The sequence below is a fragment of the Hippoglossus hippoglossus genome, chromosome 7, assembly GCF_009819705.1.
Source record: "Hippoglossus hippoglossus isolate fHipHip1 chromosome 7, fHipHip1.pri, whole genome shotgun sequence".
In the NCBI taxonomy this organism is placed as follows: domain Eukaryota; kingdom Metazoa; phylum Chordata; class Actinopteri; order Pleuronectiformes; family Pleuronectidae; genus Hippoglossus; species Hippoglossus hippoglossus.
Window position 1 is genome coordinate 14,023,616 of NC_047157.1, and position 20,592 is coordinate 14,044,207.

Consider the following 20,592-nt stretch of genomic DNA (forward strand, 5'->3'; position numbering starts at 1 on the left):
AATGACACTCAATAGAGTACATACTGTACCTCGACCGAGGACCAACAGTCCCCTATGAAACCTCTAAAAATACCTGATTTTGTTCATCAAGATCCATGAATTCCCGTCCGAGAAATTCCAAAATGTTTAAAAACGCTGAAAAACTAAATAATAGGAATACATTTTATATAGCACCTTTCAAAACACAGTTAAATAGTGCTTTACAAGTAAAAACATTTTTAATTGAGGGCAAAAAATAGCGAACTATTAAAAGCAAACTAAAGATTACACAGCATTAGAGAACAAATACAACATTAAGATGTTACAGATGAAAAAAAGGTAGAAGGAAGATTTAAAAAAAGAAGAAGATTAGAGAGTGTTGACTTTGAGGAGACCTCCCAGGTTAAACACTCCCCCCCGAACAGGCTCTGCCAATCAGAGCCCTCAGCCTCCTCGAGATGCTGCACAGCTCTGTACAGACACGCGTTACTTCACCAAACGAAGTAAAGAGTAACAGTAACGTCATTACTCTCTATACGAGTAACGAGTAGCGAGGCTCACTCGTTTTGCTCACCTCCGGCGCTGACTGGATGCTCACCGCCCACACCCCACGGCCCACTTGTTCAGGTGACAACGCCAGACAGCCCGACCCCTCCCGCCGGAGATGTATCAGTGTGTGGATGACAGAAGAGCCGGAGGACCGAAGCGAGCGGTGTGTGCCGGCTGTTTGACAAAGTAACGACGACACAGAGCGGCTCCATCTTTTACTCTCTGCTGCGAGCGGAAGTGCCTCAGCGTCACTGTAACGACGACGACGGTGAAAAGCGAACGTCGGTGCCGAACTCCGCGGTTTATCTCTAGACGCAGCTTGATCTCCGGTAACGGCAGCACCTGGATGCGATGACCGAGTCGGTAGTGGACAGCAAGGCGGAGGTGAAACAAGCCACCAAATATGTCAAGGAGACCGAGAACGTGGCGGAGAAATACTCCGCGTTGACAGTGAGCAAGAACAGCAGCGATGTGAACATGAACGTCGGGGAGATGCCGTCCGCCGCGTTCACCGCAGTGCCCACTCTGAAATCAGTCAAGAAGGTAAGGGACGTGTGCGTGTCTGTGTGTGTGTGCGTGTCTGTGTCTGTGGGGGGTGGGTGAGCAGTGGCACGCACATGTGATGAGGATCATAAATCCACGCACGGTACGCGTTGTACCGCAGTGGTGTACCGCTGCACCGCAAAGTCTGTGTACAATCTGTTTGCTCGTCACACATTTTCATGAGGAATCGTGTGTTTCTGTCAAATCCAAACTTGAGCAGGTGGTCAGCGGTGCTTTGCTGCTGCAATTGTTGGATGTGATGCTGCAGTGTCACACGTAACAGCTCATCCCCCCCTGAGGGCATCGCTCCCATCATCCCAAACCGAGCTGCTGGAAGTGGGAATGGAAGCAGTAGTGGGATTCAGATAAAGACCCTGAGAAGAGAGGCCACACAGAAAACACGTTGATATTTGTCAAATCACATATTTTATCACTGAGGTGGAAACCTATCATTTCCAGAAGCTGGATTATTATTAAAATCTGCCTCCACACTGAGCCTCCTGTTTATTTATATCCCACACTACAACATCCTGTAGGCAAGTCACAACCAAAAGCCAAGTTGAGCTCTTAAACCTCGGGATCTGCAAAGTGTAGAAATGCACGGGCTAACATATCTGAGCTCAGGCAGTATGAGGCTTTTAATGAGGAGCCTTCTGAAGGATTTCAGTCCGGTGTGAATTGCAGTCTTTAAGTCCTCAAAGGTATCAGGGTGGTGGAAATTGAATCTGCAATAATGAATCATGTCTATGCCAACTCAAATCTTCCTTGTGCTCATGATATCACTCTTGAATCTGTGTGTGTGTGGGGGGGTGGGGTGGGGGCATCATCATGGTTAGTAATATGAACAGCATGATGAAGAATGTTTTGTCAGCTTGAGGTGCACCTAGGAGAAAAGGCCTTACATTTATATTCTGTTACACAACAGCACAGAACAATCATTAAAACTAAGGACTCCCTCGAGATGACTTCACGTATCATGACAGATTCACCGTGGCAACACGCAGGCATTAGTACGGAACAGACGGTGAAGGCTTTTTTTTTTTGTCTCTCAAAACGAACATGCTAAGACTCAGGCTCAAAACGTCCCTGACCTTCAGTGCTCTGGTTCAGTGAAACACCGGCTTCGTGAAGCTCATGGTGATAAAAGCTTTTGCCAAAATATGTGGGACTTTTCAAGGCCATGGTATGATTAAATTTAGCATTACAGTTGTGTGCCATTTTTCCATCCCTCAAGGTGACCTTTATCTTGTGGCCTTTCTGCTTCTTACAGGTGCACTCTGACTAATACATAGAGTCAGTTGGTGATTTATAGGGAGATTCGGGAGGGGGGTGGGGGTGCCATCCCCTTTAAACCAAAATGACCTAAAAAACACCCCCTTTAATAACCTGTTAATTCTACTATCCCCTCTCAGCCATCCCCCCATCCCCTATGAGTGAGAGTGCAGCGTAGATCAAGAACTCGTGTGTGCAGGTGAGCATCCTATAGTTAATGCTGCTAGCTAAGGTGCGGCATATGCAGTTTATTTTTTTTTATTGAAACTTAATGGCATAGAAAAGAGAAGAAGGACAACTGTCTTTGCCTCGCTCTTCCTCTCCCTCCCACACAAACTGACACGCTGACCGGAACAGTCAGACGGACCATCAGAGGCACCAAGAGATTTCCTACCCGCGTCAGTTTTCGCTAAAACAGCCATAAAGTTGAACCATCTTCTGCTGGCAGACAGAATTCAGCACAAGCTCTGTATATACCGCTTGTGTTCATTCACGCAATAAGCACACAGATCTTTGCTGGAGGGGTGTCGTCCGCCAATGACCATCCTAACAAATGCCCCACTGCATTTAGTCATAACTTGAAGTGTTATATATAGTGTGCACTGATATATTGGTTTGATATCCACTTTACAACATTAAATATTGCTTTTAAATTGTCAGCAAATAGTTGAAAATAAAAACATGTAAATGTAAACTAATCACTTATTATATTTGCTAAGGAATAATTTAAACTATGGAGGCTTAGTTAGCCTTAGTAAGAACCTCATGTTTACTATACATTTGTTGCGTTGCTCGTCCTTATATTTATTGCAGCAATGTTTTTCTTTTTCTTTTTTTTTTTTTTACAAAAGTATGTCTACTAAAGCTCTACAAAATATTGAGGATAATAAAAATATCTATTTTCCCAGCAGCAGGGCTCACAGACAGAGAACCTAAGCTCAGACCCCCTGTCTGCCAAGGCAATAATGTGTGGACTGTGAGCCGCTTCAGGGAGCCTGATTGAAAACATATTGGATGGTAGGACTGTGCTTATGAAAACAAAGAGCTATGTTATGAATAAATGTGAGAGCTCGGTGTCAAACTGAGCCACCTGTTTGCGTGAAGAAGATTAACAAGTAAAACAAATACTTGCAAATAATTGGGAAAAAATCGAATTAAAATTCCCAGATATTAGCACTCGTGAAAATGAAGAGTTGGACGTCTGTCGAATTAATAGATTGCCACATAATCAGCTGAAAGGTGCGATGAGTAAAAGCAATCAATGCTACAAATTGAAAATGAAAATTTAACGTGTGGGTGGGTGAGTCAAAGAACGCCACTGTTATGCCTCCTCTCTCTTTGAATCCGTCCAGCAGTTACACAACACGCCCCCCTGGGAATGAGACTCTCATCATGAATATGTTCATGCATCATCATTTTTTATTAAACAGAATCTCAAACGTATTCAGACCTCCTGTTCATCTTTATCTCCTTTTGTCGCTCTGACAACATTATGGTGGAGTAGCATGAAGGTCTTTTTTTCTTTTCTCACTTGGCAATTTTAAATTAAGGTGTGGAAACACACAGTACTGTAACTGATAATTAAATCTCTCTTTGCCTAAGCCTCAGACCCTGACAGAGATTAAAATGTCAAACTTAAAGCCCCCACAGTATGTGTCGTATTTGGAATTGTGTGACTTTGGTGACTCCTAAAGGTCGGACTGGACCTGGAGACATGAGAATGATTGGGCTGAATTTTAAAACCTCACATAGGCTGCATTAATGTTCACCAAGATTTCTAGACTTTTGGCAAAAGACTAATTTAAAGGTGAATGAAAATGTATACAAAACACAAAACCAAGATTTACAAAATATACATGACATATTATTCTCTTTGGGGCTTTAGGTTCAACTATCTCTGTTTAGAAACAACACTGACACCAGTTTCTTGATGTTTATTAAAACTCTAAGTCTGCTATAGTCCGCACAAGTGAAGCTCTGTGTTTTCCCCCACCGAGCGACCCATATAAACTTCAGGGGTAAAGTCACCATAGACTGAGAAATATAACACATCCATACTGACTAGTTTCATCATTCTTCAGCTGTGTCTGTGGTGTTTTAAAAAGCATGGCTGTAGTTTAATGACGGTGTTTGTTTCTTCTCTCTTCATATTTACCCTCTAAGTGGTATTGACAATATACCAGGGTCTAGACTAAACAGTGTGAAATTGAGTAGAAGTGATCATTTCTGCTAAAGGTCACAGTAGTTCTGAAGGTGTGTTTTCTTTCAAAACACTTTAAGCTGTCATGCTCGTGTTGACCTGTGTAGGTGCCTTTTGCAGACAAACGAAATTACAATCATTATAGAGCTAGACCCATTTGACAAATTCACTTCTTGACTTGAGAATTACTTTACTGAACTTGTACTCTCTTATATTTTAGAAAATTATTTCAAAATAAAATCTCCCTCATTAGAGCACATACATCTGCCAAGGCCCAATAACACCAAATTGCTCTCACTAGAAATTAGTCCCTAAACATGGCAGATTTGTTTTCATCAATATACATGAATTATTTCCAGGGAAATGCCAAAAAATGCAATGTTATCAAAAGTGATAATAAAAAAAAACACTTGGATCCGCCCCCTGATTTGGATCCGCACCAGAATTTATTGGGTTCTTCACTCACCTCATCCTTCTACCAAGTTTCATCGTAATCTCTCCAGACGTTTTGGCGTAATCTTGCTTACAAACAAACAAACATACAAAACAACCAACAAACAAATGGAGGAGGCTGAAAGCATAACCTCCTTGGGGGAAGTCTTTGACTGCTGTGAGCAGTCAATATACAAGGATCTAGTAATTGGATTAGACTGTGTGTGTTTTCAGTTGGGTGGCGCTGTTGAGCACTAGTGGTGTCTGGCGAAGGTGTTACTGTTGCCTTATGCCAGACACACAATGAACCCTTTACACCGCCGGCTGACCGCCACACCCCAGCTTAAGTCTGTGACCTGGCCTGCTATCCAAGAGAGAAAGGATATTTTTAGCTGCAAGATGGGACTGGATGGGCCGCTTATTGATGCTGCAGAAGGCTAATGGACACGGTTTAATTCCTCCTGTCACTCTCTTTTTAGTTTGTAATCCAAATCAGGAAGCCTGAAAGTAGAAGCTGGAGAAAATTGTGTGTGTATGTTTGTGTATGTGTTTCTTTTTCTGTACTTATTTCTGGTTTGTGGATCAGATTATTTTTTTGTCTCTCCAAGTTGTTCCTGTATTTGCTCTCGCAGCGCTTAAATAAATCTACCATAAAATACATCCAGACTTTAGCAGCTGGTTGTCAAGGGCAGAATCAGAGAGTGAAAGAGAGAGAGAAGGAAAAAAGCTCTCTCACTCGCTCTCTATCTCCAGGTCGGCCATTAGAAATCACGATAATAGGTGGGAACCTCCCCCCGGCTGTGCCTGGGAGTGTTCTGGGATAATAGCATCAGGGACACCTAGTACCATCACACACAGAGGACACAGGCACAGAGAAGTAGGCTGGAAAACTGGAGAGAGCAGGCAGCCATGGCACACAAACATGGGCACGGGAGAGAAAGGGTGAGTCGCCACTAATGCATCACTGGGAACGTATCCAGCACACTTATTCTTAAAGATAGCATAGCTGCATATCCCACACACAGATGTGCTGGAGTTACTTTAGGCATGTTGCAAGTTTTGTCATCTTTTTTGCAGTCATGTCAAGCAGTGGGTTTTTCTTTGACTTCTATGGAAAAAAAAAAAATCATTCAGCTGAAATCAGTTAGAGGCACACTCTCCTCACATGGTCGAGTTTGTTCACACAGCTCTTCTGATTGTGAGAGTTTGCTGTGTAAGACCAGCAGGATCTTATATTACACTGAGCAATTAATAAACAACGAGATTGATCTTTTGTTTACCTCAAGAGGCTTTTCTAGGTTTCCATGTCTTTGAATTCAGGTGAAAGATGCAGGAATTCAAAGGGGCTGTGCAAAACTTCTGCTGAATCCTCAGGAGTCCAAACTGATGCAAAGCCAACATAAAAGTCCTATTTTGCAAGTGCATGAGATGGAGCACACTGCAAATTGTGAAAACAGAGACATGCAGAGATCTTGTCAGTTCACACTGTCTCACAAGCTTCTTGAGTTTCTTTTTACTGACACAGTAGATTGTTAAAACCCAGGTGTCACTGCTCATGGAAAGAGGGAATGTGGTAGAAACACTGGTGAACAAAGTTACCAAGAGTTTCTGTACTGTTAACATGAATGGAAGTCATAGCTGTAACTATGAATATTGTCAAGAGGTAGAAGTACTTTTGTTCAAGTATTTTCGTCAGGGTGCCGGCCGTAGGGACGCCTTTCAACCTGTTTCAGCCTCTGCTAACGTTTGTGTGAGGAATACAGGTAACTATGCACAAAACTCTATCTTACTTAATATCTTACATTGTTTTTTGTTTTTATATTACCACAGGGATTTAGGCCGATATCTGTATGTACAGTGCACATCACTTTCACTGTTGTTAGTCTGGCATTTGTGTGTCCCTCGGATTTATTGTCTGTGTGTTGTGTCAACTCTGCTGCCCTGCACATGAGTTATTACTCCAAACACATCCTATGGACAACTAAAATAAGAGAACAAGGAAATCCAGTGGCAAAGTCACAATGAACGAAGACATGAAAAGGATGTCAACCATCAACCATCAACCAACCCAGAGCAACCACATGTAGAAATTATAGATTACAGAGAAAGGTTCCACACTGCTGAGAAATGTTCTTAACCTGGCATTAAAACACATTTTTTACAAGTCAATTCACCTTCATGAAGTAATCTGCATTAATTTAATTGGCTTTAACAAATAGCCTTCCCATAAAAGGACTTTTGAGCTCAACATTCAGTTAATAGCCATGATGAGGAGTGAATGAAGAGGTTAAGGAAGAAACGTGGGAAAAAAATCAAGTAATAGTTCAGCGTATACATCTGCGAAGGGTGAACAATCCTACACACGACTGTACAGTTCTTATACAAAAGATATAAAAGAAAAAATGAAGTTGTATGATAAACCTAAATTATATATTTTTCATAAAAGATAGATAAAGAAAATGATAACACGTTTGTCATTAAGCAACAAAGGTTTTCTTGGGAGGCAGACTGGTAGATTTCTCATCTTCTCCCCTCAACAAGGTATCTTTGGTATTAGCATTTATTCTATAAAACCCCACAGTAGAATATCTCTTACCAACATCAGTCAGAAAGATATACAGATCAGTTGAATTCATGGGGCAAACAGACCGGTTTTCAGAACCAAAACCCTCCTGCAAACATCCTATTACAGTAAAATGCTGAGTAATGTGACTACTCATGACGTTGTCTAGAAACAGTCGATTTCTTACAGTCCTGTTTCTTCACAGGGCTAGGTGACATCGAAATAGGACCTGCAGCTTTATCTTCCTGGACTTCTACATATGTGAAGTTACTGTGAATCACTTCTGCGGATTATTTCCGACCTCACTACATTTGTGACATGAATTGCACTCATTTGAGCTTATACTTGTGCCGAGGCCCGACAGTCCACTTAAATTAAAACATGCCTCATAGCTGGATGTAGTTACAGGTTTCTAGCTCACAAGCTGAAAAAGTGTACACCCCTAAGAAACCACATTTAATTTCACTAGATCCAGGTTTTTATTTGGATGTGTACAAAATTGTACACACTTATTGATACCAACTCCCCATATATGTCTGAATTTTTTCATAAAAAATTAAATATAAGCCCTATCTAACAATGTCAAAGAAAGTGGGGAAAAAATCCTGGATCCGCCCCCTGATCTGGATCTGCACCAAAATATAATGTTTTTTTTCCTGACCCATACCACATCCTTCCACCAGGTTTTTCAGTAATCTGTAGAGTAGTTTTTTACATAACCCTGCTAGCAGACAAACAAAACAAACATGCACATGAAACATGACCTCCTTGGCAGAGGTCATCATTGTCAGGATCAGTGTAGATAGACTGCTCTGCTGGACTTTTACCAAGTGACTCCTCACTGTCCTAACTGACCCAGTTTACTAAAGAACCTGAAGGTTAGGTCTTCCTCCTGTTTCTAATGTTGACAGCTGAGTGCTGTTTACTGCTGCTGCCTGCAGCCTGATTATGATAATTACAGGGTGTTGAATTAACGCAGTGTATTTGTCAGGTTTTTAATCTGATTTTAGCCTTTCCAAGCCCTAAAAAGAGCCAAAGTCATACTAGACGCTGGCTTTTATTTAGTATCTGAATGAAATGACCCAGATCAATGTATGTTGTAACATCAGTCACTGGACAGTTAAGACTGAACTTTTTTTTGGGGGGGGGGGATAAAGGCTCATCCAGTGAATATCCAAGATAGCTGTGTGCTGATCCACGATATGTGTTTCCAGGTGTTTGATCTTGGGCCCTTTGAAGGGTCAGATCGACACGATTCACCACAACAACAACCGAAGCCTGTGGTTTTGAACAAAGCACAAATCACAGAACAGCATGGAGCATCTAAAAATAGGCAACAGCTCTTTTTTCCCTGAGCCACCTGTGATTTACTGTTACATGCTCAGGCAATTTACCTTCGAATTTATACTTCTTGTGGCCGAACCATCAAAATGAGCTAAATTGTTAACTTATGAGAGTGTGAACACATTACAGCAAATAACAGAGGGTTTATCACTGTTTATATGTGTTGATGATGATGGTATTTTTTGCTCCTCACTCCCCTGATTTCATAATGTCACGACGTTGACCCTTTGAACTCTGCAATATAAATAGTCCACCTAATTTATAAGCAATAAATAATATAAACTCATATCAATATAATATTTAATTAAAAAATCTTATTCAAATGTTGCTAAATAAACACATAAAACACATTGATCCAAAAGATCGCTAAACATATGAACATGTACAAGATATTTCTGTACTTACAATTCTTTTGAGATCTGCCAATTTTTCTCTGCTCCTCTCGACAAGTTTCTGGCACCACTGCGCATAATAATAAACACATTTTTCACCACACGTAATGGAACATAACAATGCCATCTTGAGTGTACAACGTGATGATGTGGAGAATAGAAGCCTTGCCTTTCTGTTGGAAGAAGAATGAACGCTCTGGCTATTAGGTTTTTTATTTTAGATACCACATATGCTGCTCACATTCTGTAACATTTTGTCCTGTTTTTTTTTCCTCACCAGATCCAGTTTGCAAACACAGAGGACAAACAGGAATTCAGTAAGTACCCCACCAAGGCCGGCCGCCGCTCCCTCTCCCGGTCCATCTCGCAGTCCTCCACAGACAGCTACAGCTCAGGTAATGGACACCTGAAAGCTTCACTCCACCACTTGATTAGTCAGTTAGATAAAACTAACTAACTGATGAGTTTTCTGTATGATTATTGACGTATGTGCTGTCCATAAATGCAACACATTTATAAACACACACGTTTGCAATAAACACACAACAGACATGCATACAGGAAAAACAACACGTACACAAGCTCCAACTTTCTTACAATGGATTTGAAGTATACATTTCATAATTGGCTCTTTTGTATGCATTCCAGCATAGTGACCTTTTGTGTTCTCAATTTCCCAGCTGCATCCTACACCGACAGCTCGGATGATGAAACCTCCCCCCGGGACAAAGCCCAGGTCAACACCCATGGCAGCAGCGACTTCTGTGTGAAGAACATCAAGCAGGCTGAATTTGGCCGCCGAGAAATAGAGATCGCAGAACAAGGTATAGCTCAAAAAACCTATCAATGATTTTCCATTTTGAATAGAAAATATTGTATAACATAATCATGGGACCTTTGATCACAATGGGTTTGAGTTTAGTCTCCTCTGCAATCATAGGGAGGCACTAATGTACTTAGTGTATCAGCCATCAATACAAAGAGAGCTTTGACCTTCCAGTGGTGTGACTATGTTCCCAGATGTATATCATATGGCATCTGTTTTGTGGCTCAGCACAGTTTGATAAAGGTCCACTACTCCTGATTTTCAAACAGTATATAACCAAACGTTCTTAATTACTCTGAAAACATGAGACATTACCTATTTACTTCTTCTGATACATCCTCTTCCATCTGAGCTGTTTGTATGTACTCCCCCCCCCTCTGTCCTCTCTCTCTGGCTGTTTACATTAAACATGTGAGTGAGAAGTAGGTGCGAGTGCTTGTCAAGAATTCTTCAGACTTAAAGCTTGAACGGCAACATCTGTTGCTGACACTGTTGTTCAATCATTTTCAATTTTACAGTCAAACCACTGCACATCGTTCTTCTCGCTCCCAAAAAACAAATGCTGAGCTCTTTGTCCTGTAAGCTTCCTTCAACTTTCTAAATCTGTTCCTCCCCAGACATGTCTGCCCTGATCTCCTTGAGGAAGAGAGCCCAGGGGGAGAAGCCACTGGCTGGGGCGAAGATAGTAGGCTGCACCCATATCACTGCTCAGACAGCAGTAAGTCCACTCATACTGTTCACTGCAGATCGCTGTGATTGTCACGTCCTTCTCCTCTTTATCACTGCAACCTTTCCATGTAACTGTATATCCTGTGGTTCCCTCTCAGGTCCTGATTGAAACCCTGGTCGCCCTCGGGGCCCAGTGTCGCTGGACTGCCTGTAACATCTACTCCACTCAGAATGAGGTGGCTGCTGCGCTCGCTGAAACAGGTGAGATCCTCTTCTCTGGAAAGTCTGATGCTTGTCACCTTAGGTCTTTGTTGACTAGAAACGCTAATTATAGTCCAGTATGGACGTCTGTAATGCAATAAAAGGTGTTGTGAAACAAACACTTTTGACAGTAAAGATGCATGAACCCAAATAAAACCTGAAACCAAACAGCATCTAATCTGCACATGTGCTTTCACTGTGTGATGCTGTTCTAATGGATCTGTTGCATGTGCAGTTTCCAGTCCTCTGCTCTGCTGTCCGTCGTAGCCATTAGGTGTGTGTGTTTTGTTTCTTGCAGGAGTACCTGTGTTTGCATGGAAGGGTGAGTCAGAGGATGACTTCTGGTGGTGCATCGATCGCTGTGTCAACACGGAGGGCTGGCAGGCCAATATGGTACCAGTCTGACAATCCCATGATATACCAGTCTTAGTCTGTTCTCCTCTATCTCTTCTATCCCCGGGCTCTGCTATGGTGTCACAGACGTTTTATTGTGAAGGTCATCTTTGTTGTTGTTAACTGATGCTGATTAGTTTCCCTTAGATCCTGGACGATGGCGGAGACTTAACCCACTGGGTGTACAAGAAGTATCCCAGTGTCTTCAAGAAAGTCCGGGGCATCGTAGAGGAGAGTGTCACTGGGGTGCACAGGTGAGATGGGAAGAAATAATGTCTTTAGAAAAATCACTGTCTCTTTTTGTATTTTATGCCACCATCTTCTGTCTGGTCAAATTAAATTTGCTGCTTTGTTTATTGGTACACAGGAACTCTATTTGTATAGTGTGGATGGTTGCCAAAGCAATGACTGTTGGCAAGAAATGTCCTCGTTTTACTTTTGCTTAATACAGCGAATAATGGGACAATAAATAATAAAGACTGCAGCAGTATTTCTTGGTTTATTGGTATTGATCAGACCCCTGAAGTTATTTTATGGTCGTTTTGTGCTGTGGCATAATAAAATCTTGCTTATAAATTTTGCCTTCAACACCCAAATTTACTCAAGTAACTAAAAAAGTGGGCAGTTTAACCAGTTTCTCCAGAGGGGGTGTGTGTCTGTGAATGCAAATGTCCCAGTGAGATCCTCTGGAGTTTCTGCAGACTTTCTCCACCTTGCTTCCTCAGTATAAAGTCTGTAGAAACTCCGGAGGAGCCGATGTGAGGACACAGCAGGAAATCCTCTGCACGATTCACCAGGAGCGAGTGAGGGAGTTAATGATGCTTGATGGTTGATGATTGTGACAGACGAAAAACAAGAAAAACAAATATATCCGGATTAAAAATCACCATGTAGAATACACGTAGAGGATACTGACAAAGATGTCAAGAGAGTTTGTGTTGATAAGAGCCGACGCTGGTGTTGATGTGCTGTAAATAAAAAATATGCGATCTCTACAGTAGAATTAATACGTTACATCTCACCTCTGCCTGCTGTTGTGAACGCGTCCGAGCAGAGAATCTCCCGCTGAGTTGTGCATGTTTGAAAGGAAACCTCTGGAGAAAGTCTGGACCCAATTCTCCGGACTTCCTCCATTAGACAAGTCAGAAAATGGCTTTAATGAGTGAGGATATAAGATCTTAAGTAACTCTTCATCGTTGCAGATAAATGTGTTTGTACCTGTTTACATACGTCCTACATACTGTCTCCTGACTGCTGTTCCTTTTCTATCAGTGCGGTTTATCTGTATTTATCATATGTTTTCACCAATAAATTGTTCCACTCCCCATATAAAAAAGAATTAGCAGCTTTGTGACTGATGCACACAGCTAATAAAAGCTACTAAATTGTAGCACTGTATTTAACTGAGTTAAGCTGCTTTTAAAATCCCTTTGAGGTATTTATATTTTCTCCTCTAGATGGAGTTGAGCTTGAAGCAACCAAGCTCCCAACGGAAGCAGTTTCTGATGATTTACATATACTGTGTCAGCACAGTATCAAAGACAGTTGTGTAAATCATATTCGTATTAATACACAGTGACTCTATAGATCGAAAAGGTCACTGGTCTGAGCTCGAGCCTATTTGAGAAACATGATAGAGCTGGACTGCAGCTCACAGCAGCTGCACATGTACTGTACAACTCTCAGTGGAATCAATTATCCAGGCCTTCCAGAAAGTGTAAGGTCATACAGGATTGCCGCTCAGTTTGTGTTTGGATATGTTGTACGTCTGTTGTGTGTGTGTCCATATCTGCCTGAACATCTTTTCTCATGTGTCCTCTCAGATTGTACCAGTTGTCCAAGGCTGGCAAGCTGTGTGTCCCTGCCATGAATGTGAACGACTCAGTCACCAAGCAGAAATTCGACAACCTTTACTGCTGCCGTGAATCTATCCTGGACGGGTGAGGAGAATAAATCATCCAGAGAACTTGTCATTGTTTATGATCACGATGCTGTTGCTTTTTTGATAGACTTATTGTTTTTATTTATTGTGTTTGGAAGACTTATTGTATTTGAAGTATGACGATGCATTTAAGTGTTTTATTTTGCTCGTATCTGCCAGCTTGAAGAGAACCACAGATATCATGTTTGGAGGCAAACAAGTCGTGGTGTGTGGTTATGGAGAGGTGAATCACTCTTTTATTTTTATTTTAAATTTTCACTGCTGCAGAACTTTTTACACATTATATATTTATGTTTACAAATATTGTCATAACCTAGTGTCGACACAATTGTTTTGTATTGGTCTGTAGGTGGGGAAAGGCTGCTGCACTGCTCTTAAAGCTCTTGGAGCTATTGTGTGCATCACTGAGATTGACCCCATCTGTGCCCTGCAGGCATGGTGAGTCACTAACCATTACCAGACAGCACCGCTCCATCATTGAACGTACACCCTTAGTTGTACTGTGTCTATGTTGTGCATCACATTAGCTGTGATGCTAAAAGAACAATATTTAATGATCAGTTGTTTTACGCTTCTGTCAGTGTGTTTGTGCTGCTTGGACTAAAACATATCTGTATATGTATCCACACAGCATGGACGGTTTCAGAGTGGTTAAGCTGAGCGAAGTCATTCGACAGATGGACGTGGTGATAACTTGCACTGGTACGCTGCACCATGCAGTGACATCCATTACTTCTGCTTCGATAATCACAGTGTTTCCAGCACACTATGTGCATCTCATTTAAATATCCCATTTTAGGTCTCAGGGTAACAAACTGACTTTTTTAATCTGATAGCCAAAAGGCTTTTTGGCTCAGTGTGTTAGTCAAGTGAGAGGAAACACAATCATAATTTACATGTCATTTAAATAAAATGTTCAGTCTCTGCGAACACGACTCACTCCTACTTCATTGATTTGCTTTTTTGCTCTTAAAATATAGGCAACAAGAATGTGGTCACCAGAGAACAGCTGGACCGAATGAAGAACGGCTGCATTGTCTGCAACATGGGACATTCCAATACTGAGATCGATGTGGTAATAATTCTATGTAGCTGTGTGTGTACTAGTGTGTTGGATATGCAGTATGTGTACCAGGAACATTTCTAGTTAAATTTCCAGGTATGCACACATAGTGGGGTGCAGACCAGTGGCTTCAATAAAAGTCAAATGGAAGTAGAACATCACAGAGCTTTTCTCTTCACATATGAAAACACTGGAAGTTTCCTAACCAACTGTTCTAAAAAAAAATGATATGAAATATGATGGAGTGGACTCTTCTTGTCCAATTGCTCATTTAACTTTCTCTGGCTTTAAATGCCCAGTTTAGAAATCCAGGATAAAAGAGAGGCTTCTCTAAATCGCCTCTCTTTTACCAAACATGTCTATTCAATCCTTTTATATTCAAGAGAAGAGACTGGATGATTAACATCATCAATTAAAGCAAAAACTATGTGGAAAAATGCGATCTAGATGTTTGGCTTCCTCTTTGTCATGTCTTCTATCTTTACGTAGATTTATGTGATTGTTTTCTATATTGATATGTGAATTAATAAGTCACTCAACTCAACTCATTCTACTTTTACCAGATTTTTTTTATTTGGTCGTGTAGCTGTATGAACGACTGTCTTCTATGTCTTCAGGCGAGCCTGCGCAGCCCCGAGCTGACCTGGGAGAGGGTTCGCTCTCAGGTGGATCACATCATCTGGCCGGATGGAAAGAGGGTTGTCCTTCTGGCAGAGGTAATGTCCCACGACAGCCCTACATCCCTCCAAATCTTAAATCAGTTTTATTACAGATAATGGCTTTTAACAGCACCTTTTAAATTGCACATTGCATTAACCCCAGCCTAAGAAGCCTTTTACTATTGTGAAATATTGCAGTGTTAGAATATTCATGATCACAATTTACCTTACTCTCTGAACTGTTGTTGTGCCGTGCTGTTCATACTCAATCTCCATTTTTTCTCAGGGTCGCCTTTTAAATCTGAGCTGCTCCACTGTGCCTACGTTTGTGTTGTCCATCACTGCTACAACTCAGGTTAGCAGTTTTGTCATCTCTGCCTTTGCTGATAATTAAGTTTTCCTTCTCACCACATCATCCTGCTGTTCTGTAGTAACATGTCCTTTCCTGTCATCCTTCACGTCTGTTTTTCTGTAGGCTCTGGCCCTGATTGAGTTATTCAACGCTCCAGAGGGACGTTACAAACAGGATGTGTATCTCCTGCCAAAGAAAATGGGTAAAGGCTGGCTCCACTGACACAAAAAATTCTCCTAAACTTCCGTACATGAGTAATGACATATATCAGTTAGTTAAAATGTGCAGTTTTAGGTTATATACGAAGTTTGTACTACTTCACCTGCATTTTACTCATTGCTGCCACCCTGTGACTCTACCATAGAATTACATGATCCATCAGAGCACATTTCTATTTGAAATATATCCCACAATCTGTCCCCCTCCTCCAGATGAGTATGTGGCGAGTTTGCACCTACCAAACTTTGACGCCCACCTAACGGAGCTGTCTGACGAGCAGGCCAAGTACATGGGCCTCAACAAGAATGGCCCCTTCAAACCAAACTACTACAGGTAGGTCTCACACTGCTGTACTTCTATTATCTACTATTGTCTACCTATATTTTTTTACCACAATGTATTTGCATACTAAAGCCAAATATGTACAATAACACTCTGTTTCGTTCACAGGTATTAATGAAAGTGTCCGATGGTACGATCCTCAATACACAGTTGCCCTGGGATAAACAGAGATATCTATTTTATTTTCTAAATTGCTACAAAACGGAGGAATTATTTTACTTATTCTGAATGTAACTTATTAATAGCACTTCAGACATAGCATTAAATATGAAGAGTAACATATGTAGGAAACATAATATATATAACCAACTAACATTTTACATGACTTGTCACGTGTGTGAAAAACCAAGCCTGCTTGCATGCTTTCATGTGTATGTACTTAGTTGCTACTGCTTATTTTACTAGATCACAGAGTTGTTGATTTGTTCGGTAATCCTATTAACGCACAGTGCCAAATCAGGGCCATAAGAATGGAACATGACATTTATGTTTGTCTGTCAATGGCATTAAGATTTTATCAGTACATTTAAGGGGCCAGAGTTTAGGCTGAGCCACAACTAACTCTGTATTACACTGTACATTCTTTAAGAAATGTTTTGTTCTATGTGTTTTTAAATGATCTCATTGGATGGTATCTGCATAGATGCTCTAAAAGGTAACATCAAGACATTCCTTTTATTACAGCAAAGCACAGTGATGAATCACAGTATAACGTGTTATGTAAACAACACAATCCAGTGATGTTTATTCTAAGAAGTTACAATAGCCTATGAATGGCTGGAGTCCAGTTTAAAGTCGTGACTCATGCTGTTGACATTCAATGTTCTTGCTAGAATGATCTAGTAACACCCAGAGATTTTTCTTGTGCTAATAACAGATTATATTACAGAAGACGTTGAGGAGAAGGTGGCCAGTGAAACATTTCTATAACTTTCTTCATTTCCTACCGATCTTTCATTTGCTCACTCTTATCCCAGCAGAGTGGTGTCTCGCTGAAGAGTGTTTCTACTGGATAAAACCTTTCAGGCCATGCTAGGAATGTGCCTTTTTAAATCATTCACAGCAATTCAATTTCCAAAATGACCTTAAATAAATGAACATTCCTCGCTTCCATTTACCCACCAGTGCTACATTTAATGTCTTCTTTCCTCTGCTTCTGCTGTTAAGTGTAACTCTACTGTAAGAACTATTATCTTTATGTTTGCCACATTCCTGTCACTGTCTTAATTTGACCCGGTGGGGTCGCCTAAACAAATATTTCATGTGATCAAAATGCACAAGTGTCTACTAAGTATGTAAAAGAATGCATTCAATCAGCAATAAAGCCAGTCCTTTAACAGTTACATGTGTGAAACTGTTCATTCTGAGACAGATGAGAAAGAGGTGAATGGTTAAGGTAGAAAAACTTCCACACTTGAAGGAGCCTTGCACATACATTCTCCACATTGGGTTCCTATGACAGTCTGCCCCGCTGGCTGAGCGTCAAACTTCTGTCCCATTCTGGAATATTCCCCGTCTCTCTCGCACCAGCCAGCTGCACTAGTCACTGAGCTCGGGGGAGGAGCTTGGGGAGGAGCTTGGAGTGTTCTGGAAACCCGGATGGAACAATATAAGCAGTGGCCTGAGTGAGAGCAGGCATGAGTTTGAGACACTGAACAAGAAGCCGACACAAGACGGAGTCTGCTGAGATCCTTCAACCTCTCGGAGCGACACAGACCTTATCTCTGAAAGTAAGTAGCAACTTATTATTACTTTTTAGATTAAGATTGTTTCAGGATTTAAATGGTGGCATTAGTGCAGACTAAGGTTACAGTCTATCCATGATGGTGACACTTTAAGTACAAATGCAACCATTTTTACCATTCTATCTTCATTAATCGTGACATCAGGTGAATTTCCGTCTATTAGAGAAACACTGAAATTTGAGAATGAGTTTATTTGATTACAGAAAAATTGGTGTTTGTAATAGTTTTTTTTAATGTTTCCTTCTGCAAATTTAACATAGGTGTATATCTCTGATAAGTAGATGGACAAAATAATAGCAACACAAACATTTTAATTTTGCTAACTGACATTGGTAATTAAGCAATTTTTTATGATTTCAGTTGTGGTGGTTGGTGCTTTTATGAGTAGCATAAAACACTGTAATTTAATTTCTTCCAAATTTTTGTAGGAACTTTAAAGGAACAAGCAGGATGTCTTCAGCGAAGGGAATATCCATTGGCATTGATTTGGGGACCACCTATTCTTGCGTTGCGGTTTTCCAACATGGCAAAGTGGAGATCATCGCCAACGACCAGGGCAACAGGACAACTCCCAGCTATGTGGCCTTTACCGACACAGAGAGGCTCATTGGAGATGCTGCCAAGAACCAGGTTGCCATGAACCCCACCAATACAATATTTGACGCCAAGCGACTAATCGGAAGAAAGTTTAGTGACTCCATCGTCCAGTCCGACATGAAACTTTGGCCTTTCAAGGTGATCAGTGATAACGGAAAGCCCAAAGTTCAGGTGGAGTATAAAGGCGAAACCAAAGCCTTCAACCCTGAGGAAATCTCGTCAATGGTCTTGGTTAAAATGAAGGAGATAGCCGAGGCCTACCTGGGACAAAAGGTTTCAAATGCAGTCATCACAGTGCCAGCTTATTTCAATGATTCTCAGAGGCAAGCCACTAAGGATGCTGGAGTGATCTCTGGTCTGAATGTTCTGAGGATCATCAACGAGCCCACAGCAGCAGCGATTGCCTATGGCTTGGATAAAGGTAAAAGAGGAGAGCGCAACGTGCTCATCTTTGATCTCGGTGGAGGCACCTTCGACGTGTCCATCCTGACCATTGAGGACGGCATCTTTGAGGTAAAAGCCACTGCAGGAGACACACACCTTGGTGGAGAGGACTTTGACAATCGGATGGTCAGTCACTTCCTAGAGGAATTTAAAAGAAAGTACAAGAAAGACATCAGCCAAAATAAGAGAGCAGTTAGGAGACTGCGCACAGCTTGTGAGAGAGCGAAAAGGACCCTGTCCTCAAGCACCCAGGCCAGCATTGAAATCGACTCTCTGTTTGAGGGCATTGACTTCTACACCTCCATCACAAGGGCACGCTTTGAGGAGCTCAACTCAGAGCTCTTCAGGGGAACACTGGAGCCAGTGGAGAAAGCCATACAAGATTCCAAGATGGATAAGTCCAAGATCCATGAAATCGTCCTGGTTGGTGGCTCCACAAGAATTCCCAAAATCCAGAAGTTCTTGCAAGATTTCTTTAATGGCAGAGAACTGAACAAGAGTATCAACCCAGATGAAGCAGTGGCTTATGGTGCAGCAGTCCAGGCTGCCATCCTCATGGGTGACACTTCGGAGAACGTCCAAGATCTGCTGCTGCTGGACGTGGCTCCCCTGTCTCTCGGTATTGAGACTGTTGGTGGAGTCATGACGCCGCTAATCAAACGCAACACCACTATCCCCAGCAAGCAAACCCAGATCTTCTCCACCTACTCTGATAACCAGCCTGGTGTGCTAATTCAGGTGTATGAGGGGGAGAGAGCCATGACCAAGGACAACAACCTCCTGGGCAAGTTTGAGCTCGCTGGCATCCCTCCTGCTCCCCGAGGTGTACCGCAGGTGGAGGTAACTTTCGACATTGATGCCAACGGCATTCTGAACGTATCCGCCGTCGACAAAAGCACCGGCAAGGAAAACAAAATCACCATCACCAATGACAAGGGCCGCCTCAGCAAACAGGAGATTGAGCAAATGGTACAGGATGCTGAGAAGTACAAGGCTGATGACGACCAGAAGAGGGACACGATTTCATCAAGGAACTCACTGGAGTCGTACGTTTACAACATGAAGAGCAGTGTTGAGGATGACAGTATGAAAGGAAAGATTCAGGAGGAGGATAAAAAAGTTGTCATTGACAAGTGCAACCAGACAATTTCCTGGCTGGAGAACAACCAGCTGGCAGAGAAGGACGAGTATGAGCACCAGCAGAAAGAACTAGAGAAGGTGTGCAAGCCCATTGTGACAAAGCTGTACCAGGGAGCGGCACCACCACCAGGAGGCAGCAGCGGCCATGCAGGAGGCAACGCTCAGGGTCCCACTATTGAGGAAGTGGACTAATACCATGAATGTCAGCATTTTGTTTGCAAGAATATGATAACCTAGTCACAGTTGTTTGTTTGCACAAATATTGTTATTCATTGTTATTATTATTCACTAGTAATGATACAAATCTTGAATCTTGAAATATTTTACATGGCTTTGATGTTTGAACATTAAATTGGGAGTTTTCCTCTCAGTCAGCAAGCAGGTGTAGCTAAAATTGACTTCTCCATTATTAGCCCTCAATCAACTTCAATCAATCAATCAATCAATCAAATTTTATTTGTATAGCCCATATTCACAAATCACAATTTGTCTCATAGGGCTTTAACATGGTGTGACATCCTCTGCCCTTAACCCTCAACAAGAGTAAGGAAAAACTACTTAAAAACCCTTTTAACAGGGAAAAAAGAACGTAGAAACCTCAGAGAGAGCCACATGTGAGGGATCCCTCTCCCAGGACGGACAGAAGTGCAATGGATGTCAAGTGTA

The 20,592-nt window shown here is 41.7% G+C and overlaps 2 protein-coding genes across 4 annotated transcripts; both read left to right on the forward strand.

Moving 5' to 3' along the window:
- The first annotated feature begins 445 nt into the window (after positions 1-445).
- ahcyl1 (adenosylhomocysteinase-like 1) lies at positions 446-17,343 on the forward strand. Of its 3 annotated transcripts, none has more exons than XM_034592032.1 (17): positions 447-1,071; positions 9,555-9,669; positions 9,955-10,098; positions 10,718-10,818; positions 10,928-11,030; positions 11,329-11,423; positions 11,571-11,677; positions 13,247-13,363; positions 13,525-13,588; positions 13,715-13,803; positions 13,997-14,067; positions 14,346-14,440; positions 15,046-15,144; positions 15,374-15,442; positions 15,563-15,641; positions 15,871-15,991; positions 16,109-17,343. In XM_034592032.1, exons 1-17 carry the CDS (start codon positions 880-882, stop codon positions 16,113-16,115), a joined length of 1,668 nt encoding a protein of 555 aa, XP_034447923.1. In that variant the 5' UTR covers positions 447-879; the 3' UTR covers positions 16,116-17,343. The 3 variants fall into 3 exon arrangements, with proteins under 3 accessions (XP_034447924.1, XP_034447923.1, XP_034447925.1); XM_034592034.1 differs by lacking the exon at positions 447-1,071 and adding an exon at positions 5,805-5,917; XM_034592033.1 differs by lacking the exon at positions 16,109-17,343 and having other exon boundaries at positions 446-1,071; positions 15,871-15,995.
- Positions 17,344-17,594: 251 nt separating this feature from the next.
- Positions 17,595-20,314, forward strand: LOC117765414 (heat shock 70 kDa protein). The gene is made up of 2 exons (XM_034592027.1): positions 17,595-17,730; positions 18,174-20,314. The coding sequence occupies exon 2, from the start codon at positions 18,196-18,198 to the stop codon at positions 20,116-20,118; it is 1,923 nt and encodes a 640-aa protein (XP_034447918.1). The 5' UTR covers positions 17,595-17,730; positions 18,174-18,195; the 3' UTR covers positions 20,119-20,314.
- The last annotated feature ends 278 nt before the right edge of the window (positions 20,315-20,592 follow it).

Excerpts from the sequence above, each read along its gene's own strand:
- ahcyl1 (XM_034592032.1), top strand. The coding sequence starts at position 880 with ATGACCGAGTCGGTAGTGGACAGCAAGGCGGAGGTGAAACAAGCCACC. Across the intron at positions 10,099-10,717 it reads AATAGAGATCGCAGAACAAG|ACATGTCTGCCCTGATCTCC; the intron begins GTATAGCTCAAA and ends GTTCCTCCCCAG. Across the intron at positions 11,678-13,246 it reads AGTGTCACTGGGGTGCACAG|ATTGTACCAGTTGTCCAAGG; the intron begins GTGAGATGGGAA and ends GTGTCCTCTCAG.
- LOC117765414 (XM_034592027.1), top strand. The coding sequence starts at position 18,196 with ATGTCTTCAGCGAAGGGAATATCCATTGGCATTGATTTGGGGACCACC.